The following is a 14,603-nucleotide window of genomic DNA, read 5'->3' as shown; positions in this document are numbered from 1 at the left end:
GTTAAAACCTGCCTAGAGGCACAGAAATGTCTTGCCCTGGCCCTGCTGGTCAGAAGCAAATGCTTTCAGTGGCCCCTCATCTATTCATATGGAAACCATTCAAAATAAGCTTCTTCCTTTTTGTTTTTCCACAATCATCTCTTTCCTTTTTAAAGAGCTTTGGAAGGTCAGGGCTCTTTGACGCTCATACAACTGCCTATGAACGCCATCACGAGGACTTCACAGGTCAGCATCACATTATTCCCAGGTTCCAGTGGCTAGGCCATTCGTGATCCATTTTTTAATAAGGAATGAGCCCATAGAGTTAAAGAAGGCAGGAAACCTCTTGTCTTTCATGGCGATGAAACGATGTATTCCCATCTTAAAAGTCATAGTCAAGAGGACATTTAAAGGCAAAAACAAGCCAGGAAGGCCAGCCAGCTCTTTCCCACTGCCCCTTTGTCCTATCACAAGTAAGACTTATTATAATCTAGATAGGTACAAACTCCCTAATCTTTTTTGATGCTCCCTTCCCAGTTCCTTGGCTCTCTTCTGGTGACTGATTTCCGAACAGGATTCATTCCTGACTGTCCCTTTCTTGAGTTTGTCAACACCCCCTCTACAATGCAATGTGGTAGCCAGAAGTAGATACAGTACTCTCTTTAGGTGTAGTCTGACTAGGGCCAAAGATATTGAGATAGCACTTCCCTTTCTTCTGGAGCCCAAAAGACTGCATTACAAGCAACATAGCATCCAGAGTGAATGGTCCCATTGTCCTCTGCTCAAATCAGATCACATCTAAAAATCACAATTTTATATACCCAGACTATCCTCGAGGGAAATGGAGAGTGTTTAGCCTGGAGAAAAGAGGATGAAGAGGAGAAATGAGGTCTATCTTCTAGTATTTGAAGCTAGGCCACATGAGAGAAGGATTGGATTTATCCTTCTAGGAACACTTCAGGGCAGAATTAGGGATAGTGGGTGTGACATACATGGGACCCAGCTTGGAAAAACCTTCAAACAAGTTGAGCTGTTTCAAAGTAGCCTGGGCTGCCTGAAGTGAACTCCCTGTCACTGGAGGTCTTCAAGGGGAAGTGGATGACCACTGATTGGGAATTTTATAGAGAAGATCCCCAATAACAGGTAGAAGGTAGACAAGATGAACCCATGCTTGGATCCTTTTCTTTTTTTTTTTTAATTTTTTCCAGCTTTATTTATTTATTTTTTAAATTATAATAACTTTTTATTGACAGAACCCATGCCAGGGTAATTTTTTACAACATTATCCCTTGCACTCACTTCTGTTCCGATTTTTCCCCTCCCTCCCTCCACCCCCTCCCCTAGATGGCAAGCAGTCCTATATATGTTAAATATGTTACAGTATATGCTTGGATCCTTTTCAGCTAAGATCCAATGTATCTGTGGCTGAGTTCCTGTATAGTAGGCCTGTCTCCTCCTCCCATCCTATCCCATGCCATCTCACCCAAGGTAGGTCTGTCTCTTCATCCCATCCTATCCCATGCCATCTCTCTGCACCTGCTCTAGAGCATTCTTTTACCTTTTTTTTTCCTTTCTCTTTTCCCTTTTGACTTTTTTCTTCCTTTCTCTTCTTCCTCTCCCCTTTTTCTTTTCTTCCCTTCCTCTCCACCTCTTCCTCTTTTCTTCTCCTCCTCCCTTCCCTCTCCTCTCCCTTTTCATCTTCCTCCTCCTCCTCAATAGAATATCCCCATATTGTCTAAGTGCAGGAACCATTCCCAGACTCCATCCCCATTGCTAATTGACATGGGAGCTTTCACCTGCTCCCCTTCTGACCTGTTTTACTTCTCCTTTTTCTAACTCACAGTATGGGCTCATCACACTGGTGCCAGACTTAGTGCAGACCCCTCAATCAGCTTTGGTCCCTCTGAACTTCCAAACTTAAGTGACCCACCAGTCAGCCTCCTCTGGTAGCAGGGACATCAGCTATGTGCTGCCATCCCTAGCCCTTCAAGTTTCCAGATAGATCTACAAGGAAAAGTTGATTTCTTTTTCTGTTATGGACTGAAATAGAAGTAGATCTCATTTAAGTTATCCAGATGCAGAGCGATAGGGATCAGACTTGGAACACTAGGAACTGTACCCTCCCTTCTTGGTGCATCCTTCTACATTTGATCCTGACTCTGAATGATCACATCCCTGAGACTGTGCGAGTGGGTTTGAGTAGAGGAAGATTCCAGATATCAGAACCAATGATTCCTTCTTCATTCAAAGCAGTGCCTTTTACAGCATGTTAGAAAAAAGCAGGTATTATTCATCAAGCCACAGAATATCAGCTATTGAAAGGAACCTGATCCACGCCCTACCTGAGCAGTGACAGTCCCTTTTATTCCACTTGTAACAAGTGGTTCTCATTCATCTTCTACTTCTGGAGACCAACTGTCCTCCCAGTGCAGCCCATAAGACTGCTGGACAGCTCTATGGTAGAAAAGTGGGGTTTTGCCCTTTAAGATAAACGGCAATCTGCTTCTATAACTTCTATTTTTTACTCTGCCCTGCTCTCTTGATATCAACAGAACAAGTCCAATATTTTACCCAATTACCAGTAATTATGTCACTCTCTCAGCCTTTTCTTCTCTGTGCTAATAATCCCCAATTGCCTTGCCCAAGACTCATTATGACATTGGCTCTCTCGTCTCCTTATCATCCTTCCTCTGTACACCCTCCATATTGTCACCATCCTTTCTATAATGTATCATCCAGTGCTGAGCAGGGCATTTGAGATATGGCCTGACCAGGGCAGAAAAAGTGGGATGAACACTTCTCCCAATCTGGATGTCAGGCCATGTAAGGGCTGCCATGTTGGCTTTTTCTGTTGCTGTATCCCATTGTGGATGATGATGAGTTTATCATCTACCCAACCTACCAGTCTCTTTCCTGTGTTCTCCTCCCTAGTCCCACTGGGCATCTACCATCTTATTCTTCTGCAGTTAAATTTTTTTAACTCATCTTCCATATTCAATGATTTTTTTAAAAATTTCAGCTCATTACTTTTTTTAGATCCCAGTTCCGCTATTCACTTTACTAGTCACAACTCGCTTCATGCCATTTCCAGCTCCCAAAAGCATTCCATTGATATGCTTTCATTTAAGTCACTGATGAAGAAATTAAACTAAAAAAGGCTAGGAATAAGAGCCTAGAGTACTGCTCTGTTTAACTCCTTCAAGACTGGCAGAGATCCATTAATCTCTTCCTTGGTTTCAATTATGCAACTAGTTACAAATCCATTATATGCTATCTATGCCACATCTCCCCATCTTCTCCACAATTGTAGAATAATAATTATAATAATGTTGATGATAGCAATAAGTGACCTGCCTTGCTAAAAATCCAGGTGCATTCTTAAAACTCAGTTAAAATGAGAAATAAGGTGAATCTGCATGCCCATCTCTTGATGAACCCATAATGATCATCGTGCCCCTCTCTAAGTGTTCATAAATGAAGCGCCCAATCCAATCCACTCAGAATTTGTCAAATTTTTATTGTGTACAAGATGCATAAGACTATTTTAAAAAGCAGTGTCTGCCTTCAAGGGATTATAAACCAGCTCTTTTAACATACTCAGAAATGATCACCAAACTGTTTGATCCACTGATAATTCATCAGTGCACCAGGTGAGGGAGTGAGTCACATCAGGACCACATGCCATGACTTTGTTCTAGCTACAGGGACTGACCTCTGCCTGAGTGTAACTGTGTTCTCCAAGCCCTAGCTTTCCAAAATTCTGCCCAATGGACCTTCCTATTTAAATGGTAGGTGAAATTCAGGCTCTTATGGTATTCTTCACCCTGATCTTGATCTTAGCCCTATGAAAGCTTATATTAGTCAACTCTCCTAGAGAAAAGACCAGTTGGAAACCAAGACCTCACCTATTGGGTACTGTCTGTGTGGGTGCTGAATTACACCCACCTAAATCATAATCTGGTCGGTATCATATTTGCACATTATTTGAGACACTACAGCAGGAATTCTTGGTATAGAGGCCCTGAATTTCTTTTTAGACTATTTTGTTAATTGTGTTTCAACATAATTGATTTCTTTGGTAATACTATGAATTTTGTTTTATATATTTAAAACTCAATTCTGAAACAGGGTTCCTAGTCTTCACCAAACTGTCATAAAGGGTCCATGACACACAAAAAAAGTTAACAACTCTTACTCTAGGGATATAATAGAAACAACAAGGACTTTGGCGTCTAAAGACTTATCTGTCTTTGACTAAGTCTCAGGTCTTCCATTTCCCATTCATTTGACTGAGAGCAAGTAATTTTACCTCTCTGAGCATCCCTTCTTCATCTATGAAATGAAGATAGTAATTTTATTACCTGCCTTACAGAACTGTTCTGTGAAAAGTTCTTTGTAAATCAGGCTATTACTAATGCTGATTTTACTAATTTACTAATTTTAATTTTAAATTTTAATAATTTATTAATTTCACTAATACTGACATCAAATACAATAATATTTGGTAATTATGACTGATCATAATAATAATTATATTAAGTCCTCTTATGCTGTGGTTTTCAAAGACTAGACCAATGAAGCATAAGCTTTGACAGGTCCTTCTGAACTAGAAGGACTTTAAACATATCTGGCCCATAGATTATACACCTTCTACTCAAGGTGGCACTTAAATCTGAAGAAATTCGTTACTAACCCAGACTCCAATCCAATAAGTATTGTCTTGCATATGTGACTATATGCAAGACATTATGATATGAATGGGAATACAAAGGCAAAGTGAGCTGATATTCTACTAAAGAATGAATTCCCCTATAATCCATTTTCTTTGACACCCTCCACACATGAAGACCCTATGGAAAAGCTTCAACCTGCTTCATTCAGGGAAAATCCACACTGATGAAATCGTAGACCTGGATTTACTTAGAAAGTAAGCTCCTGGAGGGCAGGTCCTGTGTCATTTTCATATCCCTAGCACTTAGAACAATGCTTGGGCACTTAATAAGCACTGAAAAAAAAAAACTTCTTTGGATCACGAAGTCAATATTATTTTTGTACCTACTTCCTGACATCAGGATCCTGTGATTTTGTTGGTGTGGGAATTTTTTCCACTTGTAGGTTTGAGATGGCCTCTGAGTGATGCTGAAAATAACTCTACTCTTTATCCCACTGCTACACTTCTTTAAGCTGGTCCTTGGATAACAGACACACATTCTGTCTTGAGAACCTTACCTGAGCTTGTCTACCTTGGTAGGACAGCATTTAAAGCTCTGTACTGGTATGGTCAGAAATCCAGGGTCATCTTTCAGCCAATCAGTCAACAAGTATTTATTAAGCACCTACTGTGTTCCAGAAATTATACTAAGTGCTAGATAAAAAGCATTTATATATTGTTCTAAGGATTTGCCAGCGCTTTACAGATAATTTATTTTATCTTTACAACAATTCTGAGAAGTGGTTGCCTGTCTTACCTTTGTATCCTTAGTGCTTAGAACAGTGCTATTTTCATTATACTCATTTTACAGATGAAGTCATTTGCCCAGAATGATGGCTACTAAGGATGTAAGACAAAATTTTAACTGATGTCTTTCTGACTTCATTTATACATATCCTTAATAGTTATGAAGGAATTATATAATCTTTATCATGTTTGATCCTCACAACTATCCTATGAGGTTAAATAGGATCAATATTATTATACCCATTTTAGAGATGAGTCCCCTGAAGCTTCCCATTGTTTGTTACTCTAGTGATGGGTATTGTAATGGCTTCACAATTTCCCCTGGATCCCCATTCCCTCTTTCAGAAAAATCTTAGAGTCATTTCTCACCTCCTGTCACTGACTTACTTTACTAACTCAGGTCCAGCCTCTGGGGGTTTTTAATCTTCTCCAACAGATGCAACCAGGAGCCCCTCCCCACAAAACTAGAATCCTGCTGGCTGCCTGATTATTAGATGAAGTATTAGTATTAGGTGAAGTATTAAATGGATTTATGATTGGTGGCACAATGGATCAAGAACCGAGTTCAAATATTTCTCCTATAATTAAATACAACTTCCATGAGACAGACTGTAGTTATGAGGCCCGCATATAAAAAATATATTCCCAAGACATTGACAACTCCAGAACTGTTTCTCTCGTGGAATCCTCACAAAGCTCCTCCATTTATATGGCATCTCTCCTAAGCTCCTGAGGTCCGTTCTTCACCACAGTTCAGATATTTAAGCTGGAGAAGAGAAGCCTTGGGGAGAGGAGCATGACAGCGACCTTTGAGTATCTGATGAGCAAAAGAGTAGAAGAGCTCTTGCCATTTTTCTGTTTGGCCCTATGTGGTAGCTGTGTGATTTTGTGCAAGTCAACTTAATCTCACTCAACCTCAGTTTCCCCATCCTGTAAAATGGGAATAATAATAGTACCACCTCTCAGAGTTGTTATAAGGGCCAAATGAAACAAAAACAAAACAAAAAAAAAAATATATATATATATATCTCACTTTGTAAACATTTAAGTGTTACAATGGCCATGATGATGATGACAAAGGACTCTCATCATATTTTCTAACTCCACCAACAGGACATACTGTGTGCCAAGAGCTAATCAGGGACTGACTTCTTAATTCTCACTAGGTCATTCACTTTGCTTAGGGTTGTACCAAGGTCTGCTGTCTTTGGCTTCCTTTGCACCCTGTGGCTTTTGCATTTCTGATTGAATAAGCAGGTGGTGTCTGCACCTGAAAACTTAACCATCTTTGTTATTTCTCTGGTGCTACAGGCTCATCTGCCTTCGATGGTCTCCAGCGAGGGTCGGAAAGACCTAACTCGAACCAAGAAGGAAGAGGAAAAGAGAGGGAAGCCTGAGGAGGATGCCCCTGCCTCCAAAAGAGGGGAGCCGGCGAGGATCAAAATCTTCGAAGGAGGGTAAGATGCTGATTTGTCTTGAGGCTCTTCCTGTGGAGGGGAGATGCACTCTGTCTTTGATGTGGATTGGGGGTGGAGAAGAGGAGCCTGAGTCTGGCCAAGAAGGCTTCTGTGGAGCTGGTGCTCAGAGGTGCCTTTCCGAACCACACTGGCCCTCGGTTGCTGCTGCCCGCCGCCATAGGCTTCCTGGGCTTCCAATGTTTCAGCTTTCAGCAAACCTCAGGAGGGCTTCCTGTTAGGCCAAGGATGGAGAACAGCTAGTGGGGTCCCCATGACTCTGGCCATGGGGATCACTGCAGGGAGGACAAGCTGCCTTGTTTGTGACTAGTACTGCTCCCAGATTTCACCATCACGTGTAAATTGGGGGAAGGGGTGGTACCAGCCTTCAGGATGGTTTGAGATAAAAGGGAAAGACTGGGTCTGAATGGCCATTTCCATGAAAGTGCTCCTCTGGCCAGCCAAAGATTAATAACTCTTCTGTTGCCCCAGTGGCAACTTGAAAACCTTGAGAAGAGATTTCCAATACCCAGTTCTCTTTGAGGGACACTGTCCACTCACCCATTGTCTAACATTTGTGACTTTGAAAATGTGACAATCCAAATGTCTCAAAATGTCTCCTTCATTTTTCTTCCAAAGTTTGGAAGGACATGTCTCCCCAGAAGGCATTGAATAATGTTTTCTCTTAGTCCCATATACATGACTGAGAGTATTTGTTTATCATTTAATTCAGAGATTCCATTTAGAGTATGGTTATAAAAAGTATTTGATAAATAATTATATTATCCTTTTGAAATTAATTGTTTCTTTTATTTCTTATATTCCTAAGCATGGGTGAATTCTAGATTTTATTACCTATAATATTGAATAGGCTACATAGAAAGATTTATTGAAACCCGGGTGCAGGACCGCTATACCTTAAGGATTCTGGGTGTCCATGAGTTGACCCCTCTTGAACACATAGTATCTGGTACTGCCATCCCTTGCCCATCCCTGTATACATAAGTTAGCCCGTAGTCCAGATCAAAGGACTGAGCTTGCAATGACAGACTGTCATCTCAGTGGAATCTAAATAGATTGCTTTATTAGTATTTATCATGTGTATAATAGACCCCAGGATGGAGAAATACAGCTCATAATGAAGCACTACGTACTTGGTACAATCGTTATGATAGAACAAAGAGGGGTGAAAGAGTAAGGGTCAGTAGCCAAAGTCATTCATGTCATTGTCAGAAGGTCACAAACCTCTGGAAATGTCCATGTCCACTCATTTAGGCCAGATACCCATGTACTGCATTGCTACTGGGCAGAGTTACCCTCGTTGTCTTGGCAGAATGAATACAGCTCTGTGGCAGCCCTCTCTTGTCCTCCCAGTTGGTTTGAAGATCCACATGGGAAGGCCACAGAATGGCTCTGATGTACCTCGCCTGGGCTTTTGAGAGGATGGAGGATGTTCCAGACTGAAGTCTTGTCTCCCAAGGGGTAGTTAGGTCCATGGTCCAAAGGGTGTGACAACCTTCATATCTCAGAGTCTTTAGAATGGCAGAAGGCAGCAGAGGATTTCCTTGTGGACATGAGAGATGTCTTTGTTTCTGCCTTAAAAACTCACTCTTCTAGGCTGCTATTATCCTCATTCTGCCATTTTTCCATAACACACAGAGCCTCAGTCAGGAGAGAGCTCTTGCCCTCCTTCTCCAAACTCTATTTCCACAAATCCTGTGCTCCTGTACTAATTCTCTCTGACTTCTCTTTCTCCCAAGTCTTTGCTATAGATATACTCTAGGAGCCCCTGCTTCTTTTTTAGCCCCTCTCAAGGAATCCTTGATTTCCCCTCGGCTCCTACAGTTTCTGCTGTCACCTTCAATGGATCTCTTTCCCTGTCTCCATCTTCAGTTCTTGCTTTCTGGTTCCATATTCCTAGATGGCTACATCTTAGTGCAGATGTCCCGCCGTCCCAGAAACTTAACTCCCTACGGCTGAGTTCATCATCTAGAAAGAACAACACAGAACAATGAAAAGTGTGCTCAGTCTAAAGTTTGGTCACCTGGGTTCAAATCTCCGCTCTGCCATTTTCTGACTATGGTCAGGTACAAATCATTTGAGCTCTTTAATCTCAGTCTCCTCCTTATAAAATGAAGTTAATAACATTTGTCACTCTTAAAGCATGATAGAGATTGAGTTGTTACAGTTCTTTCTTCCCAACTAGCAGGTATCCCTTCCAAATGGCCTTTCCAGTTGGAGATCTATGACTATAACCTTGGAGCCTTGTGGACCAGATTCCATGTTATGATCAATAGCCCTAACCTTCTTCCCCTTATCAAATTTTCAACCTTGCAACCTCTCCTGATTCTTTTCCCTGTTATCTCTTTACTTCCTCCATCTAATTAATCTCTGGATTCTACCCATTTTTCCTAAGGCCCAGTCTTTCTTTTCTGTATCTACTCTCACCTTCCAGGCCATTCACTTCTTCCTCATCTCCCAGGGTCTTCTCTCACCAGCCCACTTTAGACACTGCTGGGCTCATCCTCCTTCATCTCACTTCTCTGTAGTCAAAAATTTACATGGACAGATTTCTTCTTCCTCAAAAAAAAAAATCTAAATTCCTCGGACTTATTTTCAAACCTAAATTCCAACTGGGTGACTTCTAGCCTTATTTCTAGTGAGACACTCCCAGTCGAGCCACATCTGCCTGCATCTTTTGTACTGAAACTGCCACCAAAGCTGGCAGGGAGCAGCGCCCCTTGACCCACTTGAAATGGTTCGCTTCCCTCTGACCTCCTTTCTAGGTACAGTTTCTGTACCTAGATCATATGATTAATTTATACCTCTTGTCAGGATGCTTTTTGCAAGAGTCCTTTGTTTTGGGAGAGCAAGTTACTTAGTCAACCGACAAGCATTTATTCAATGGCTCACCATGAGCCAAGCACTGTGCCAAACACTGAGCATGCAAGCCTGCCCTTTAGAAACTTAATTCTAGTAGGGTAACACAATACATAAAAGGGGAACTGGAAAGTGTTGGGGGTGAGAGGAGAGGATAGAAAGTCTCTACTGGGAAGCTGAGTTCAGAGAGAAGGGATACTGGGTCTGATGCCCTTCCCCAGAATGGAGGCTCCAAAAAGAACTCACCAATGAGACAAGTCCAGATAGGGAAAGCAAGTCTGTTTGTATGTTCTGTTGCCCTTATATTTTTGAGGGAAAGAACAGTTCAATTCTGCTGTCTCTTATGTCCTCCTGTGACAGGACAGGGTTAAATAGTTGGCATTTTAAGGCAGCTGAGTGTGCAAAGGATAGAGTGCTGACCTGGAATCAGGAAGACCTGAATTCAAAACTGACTTCAGAAGCTTACCACCTATGGGATCTTGAACAAGTCACTTAACTTCTCTCTGTCTTAGTTTCCTCAACTGTAAAATGGGGGTAATAAATGCAGCTAGTTCCCAGATTGTTGTAAGGATTAAATAGGATAATATTTGTAAAGCCCTTAGCACAGTGCCCAGCACAGAGGAGAATGTATAAATGCTGGCTATTCTTATTGTTTGGCAAATATTGTTGACATTTGAAAGAGATAGATGGTGTTGGTTCCAGAAAGTAGTGCTCTGTTATAGCAGTGGTTGTTATAAGCATGTAAGAGATGGGAAAAGGTTTCCTGCGATAAGATGCTATTTATTCAACAAACCAAATTATGACTTATTGACCCACATGCTATGTGCCTCTCCCACATTCTATTAGTCAACAGAGGGCTCGTGACTCAATGTCTGTGATAATGTAGTTCTCAACCCCCCGCTATAATCTTAGTCTACACTAAAGCAGAGCTTCCAGGAATAAGGAAGTGCTCCTATCACTTCCCTCTGCCCTGTTCACACCTCCCAGAATATTAGGGACAGTTGTCGGCACCATGTTTTTAGAAGGACACTGGTCAGCTGGAAAGGATTCAGAGGACAGAAATAAAAAAGACCAAGAATCTTGAGTCCCTCAAGAATGAGGTTCAGTTAATTTTCCCTGAAAAAGAGAAAACTCAGAGGAAATGTGATAGCTAGGCAGGTATCTTAGGGTCTTCGAAGTACTGTCAGATGGAAGAAGTATTAGATTTGTTCTGTTTGGCCCCAGGCAGGGAGGTAGAACCAGGGCAGTGATGTTACAAAAGGCTTGATATTAGGAAAAAATAACAAGTAGAACTCTAAGTGGAAGGGCTGCCTCAGGAGGAAGATCACGGGTGATCTTCAAACAGAAGCTGGATAATCTTTTGCCAGTCATGTTATGAACAGACTGAACTTGGGGATGGCTTCCAACTCTACAAATTCTATAATTCTCTGCTATCTAATCTGTTAAGAAGCAACTTGGCCCTTGACTAAACATTATTCTTAGTTCTGTCAATCCTTCTTATTTAGCAGCATCTCTGAAAGAACTTGGCATCTCTAAGTATTTAAAAGACTGTTGCTCAGAAGAGCAATTAGGCTCAGTTGTCCCTGGCCACTAAGTGGGAGGCAGGATGAGAAGCCAGATTAAAGTCTGATAAAAGGGAAGACTTCCTTATAGTTCAGGATCCCAAAATGTAGAAGGGGTTGCTTTGAGAGACAACCCTCTCACAACAAGAATTATGTGTGTTATAAAGGGGACTTTTGTTCATTTAGAAGTTGGCCTAGGGGGCTGCTTTGGTCCCTTCCAACACTGTGATTCTGTAATTCTGCCTGGTCCCTGCAGGACATGTGTGATAAGGCACACTGGTGATAGCTCAGTCTGTGGTGAAGCAAGGAGAGAAGGAGAAGAGGAGTCTGCCCTAGATCTCTAATCTGGCAATTAAGCAATATGACTTCTCTAAGACTAGATTTGCAGTCAGGGCTGGCTCTGCTACTTTCTAGACTGTCTGCCAGAGGTGACAAGGGGAAAGTCATTCCCTTCTTGAGAGCTCAGATTTTTTATCTGTAAAATGGGGTCATGGGAGAGAGACACTAGACAATCTCCGAGATTCCTTCTAGCTTGAAATAATGGGATTCTGCGGAAGATAGGGAAGCAAGAGAGGAAAAATGGATGGGATGTTTTTTTTTCTTTCCAGTTAAAAAATAAAGTCTTCCATATAGAAATCCTTCCCCATCTTGGAACTTCAGCTTACTCCCTCCTTTTCCCCACACTGAGACCAGGGGCAACTAGATTCTTGGCCAAGTTCCCCGTCTGAGCAACTCCCTCCCTCAATCTCTCCCCAATTCTAAATGCTCTTCTAGAGTCACTAGTTACATTGCTTACAGTTATTGTAGTAGCCGCCCCACTACCTCCCTCTAGTTGTTTGTAAAGGTGGGGTCTCAAATAAGTATGTCTCAGACAAGAGTCTGTGAGTCAACTCTCCTCCTTGGTCACTGACTTACCTGTGGCTCTACTAACTCAGGACCTGGGGACCTTCAACATGCTACAACAGATGCAGACCAGAGGGCCCCTACACCAAGATCCTGCTCTCCCGGGAATACAAAGACCATGATGGCTCTGTCCTGGAACAAGGCCTACTTAACTCACATCACATACGAAGAAGGGACAGGAAACCCACGGCAGCGGGGGTGGTGCCCCACAGGTGACAAGACTCTGCTAAGTTTGCTTTCCCTATAGCGTGGGATTCTAGTACCTTGGAGAGCCTCCAGAACCACAAGAGTTACAACCAGCAAAGGGTGGGACCGTCTGCTGGCTTCTGTGGTCAGGACTGGCCTGCTGGACTCTGCTGATAAGGGGAGTGCTTATCCACAGGTGGCTGTGTGGGGTCCTCTTCCCTTGGCCCAGAGCTCCCCAGTGCCCAGTGGCCTTGCCGCGTCACCATCTGAAGTTCCGAGAACGGCCGGCCTTGGAAAGAGGCAGATGTCAGTGCTAAAGTGGACGATTATTACCTATCGACCATGTATTTGACAGTGCCTGATGGCTGTGTTCAAAGCAAGAGGACACGGAATTTCAGAACTGAAGAGTTTGCTTGGCATTTGGTAAACGTTATTCCTTGGCAAGACACTCTTCACAATAAAAACACTGGATTTTAAATATTCTATTTAAGCTGACTTTTTAAAAAAATTAATTCCATAATGTCTTTCTTTTTCTAACTAACTCAAAAGACTTTCCAGAGTTAGCCTTAAGCTCATGCACACCTGTATCAGGTGGCAGAGTGTCAGGGTCCCATGGCCTCTGGCTGGCCCAAAAAGACAGTCTTAGAAGGTGCTATAGAGGACGTAGTCATTGCTGAATTGCGATCACCCTGTCCACAGTGTATACTCTCCCTGAGACCTCAAGCATCTTATAGCACAGTCCAATGCTTAAGACTTTTCCCCAGGAACACACACAGCACAGGTCAGTGCAAGGAAAACCCCCTGCAGATAGCCAGGCTCCCCACAGACGCGTTGTTCTGCCATCAGCAGTGTTCCTCAAGTCTCCTTTCCCTTCTATCTCTTTATAGCCCAAATAGAAGAGCTGCTTACAGTAATCTCAACTCAAGGGTCTGGACTATCTCTGTTTTTTGTAAATGGCCTAGAGGAAGCCTCGGAGTAGAAGAGGCTGATACCTTCCCTACAGTTATTAGCAAAGGCAGATTTCCTCCTTTCCCACCCAAACTGACCTTTTTTCTTGATTGTAGCAGCATTCAGTGAATGAGTAATACACAATAAGAAAGCATCCTTGATTCACAAGCTGTGACAGTGGCAATAAGTAGGAATTCATTAGTATAAACTACCAAGGACAGTAAAGGCCACATTTTTCTGTTAGCATCCTAGGTGCTTTGATTAATTGTAAATTATAAGAAATCTTCACGTCTCTTCAAAAATCTCCTGACCACTGCGGTTCCTGGTTGGTCATAGCTGGAAACCCCTTTCACAAGGGATACTAGGAGATGTAAACTAGGCAGACAAGATAATGGCCAAATAGAAGTTCCTCATTCAGAGGCAACTGGAATTTAAAAAAAAAATAAAAACAAAAAACAGAAGGCAGGATGGGAGCCAACTGAAACCTCTTCAAAAGAGGCTCTTCTGAGGGGTAGTCCAGAGAAGGAACATTCACTGCCTGCAGGGGAAGCAAATGAGATCTGGAACTGTGGCAAGCCGGAACATCAACTGAGGGTAGAGTACTAGGGAGACCCAAACATGGCGAGGAACACTGAGAATTCCAAACAACCCAACTTGGAGCAGGATGCTGAACCAGATGGGCCGAACTGCTCCTCTGACTTGCCAGTCCTGCTTTGCTGGGTCTGTCTGTGTACATTTCTGCCCCATCCTCTTTCTTAGTGCTTGTTGGAGCTGGAGCAGAGGAGACTGTTGCCGACATATCCCCTAGACCAGTATTGGAAGAAAGCTAGAAGGGAAAAGGAAGAAAGGAAAAAGGATAGAATGGTTATAGCAGAACTCCGTAGCAAGGAGTGCCGTCCTTACTTACCCTGGAAGAGTGAGACTAGATTCATACGTACCATCTACCCAGAGGGCACCAGGAGGTGCTAGTAGATAGAGAGCTTGACTTGAAGTGAGGAAGAACCAAGTTCAAATCCAGCCTTAGACTGACTTAGTATGTCCTGGCTAAGTCACCTAACTTAGTTTCCCCATCTATAAAATAGAAATAAATAGCACCCATCTTCCAGTGTTATTGTAAAATGAGATAAGTGTAAAGCACTTTGTAAACTTTAAAATGTTATATAAACATCTACTGCTGCTATTGTTGTGGTGGGAAGCAACAGACTTTGGACTTGGTGTTCAGGAAACAGGGTA

The 14,603-nt window shown here is 42.4% G+C and overlaps 1 protein-coding gene across 4 annotated transcripts in view; it reads left to right on the top strand.

Moving 5' to 3' along the window:
* The window catches only part of HIVEP3 (HIVEP zinc finger 3), a 640,787-nt gene that overhangs the window by 562,051 nt on the left and 64,133 nt on the right, over positions 1-14,603 (top strand). For all 4 annotated transcript variants that reach the window (XM_031962331.1, XM_031962332.1, XM_012546000.3 and 1 more), the window contains one exon: positions 6,749-6,894. In XM_031962331.1, coding sequence (XP_031818191.1) covers positions 6,749-6,894 — 146 coding nt within the window. The remainder of the gene's footprint in view (positions 1-6,748; positions 6,895-14,603) is intronic.

The sequence above is a fragment of the Sarcophilus harrisii genome, chromosome 3 (genome assembly GCF_902635505.1).
Source record: "Sarcophilus harrisii chromosome 3, mSarHar1.11, whole genome shotgun sequence".
Classification (NCBI taxonomy): domain Eukaryota; kingdom Metazoa; phylum Chordata; class Mammalia; order Dasyuromorphia; family Dasyuridae; genus Sarcophilus; species Sarcophilus harrisii.
The sequence above is the reverse complement of the archived record's forward strand: the minus strand, read 5'-3'. Positions and strand labels throughout refer to the sequence as shown.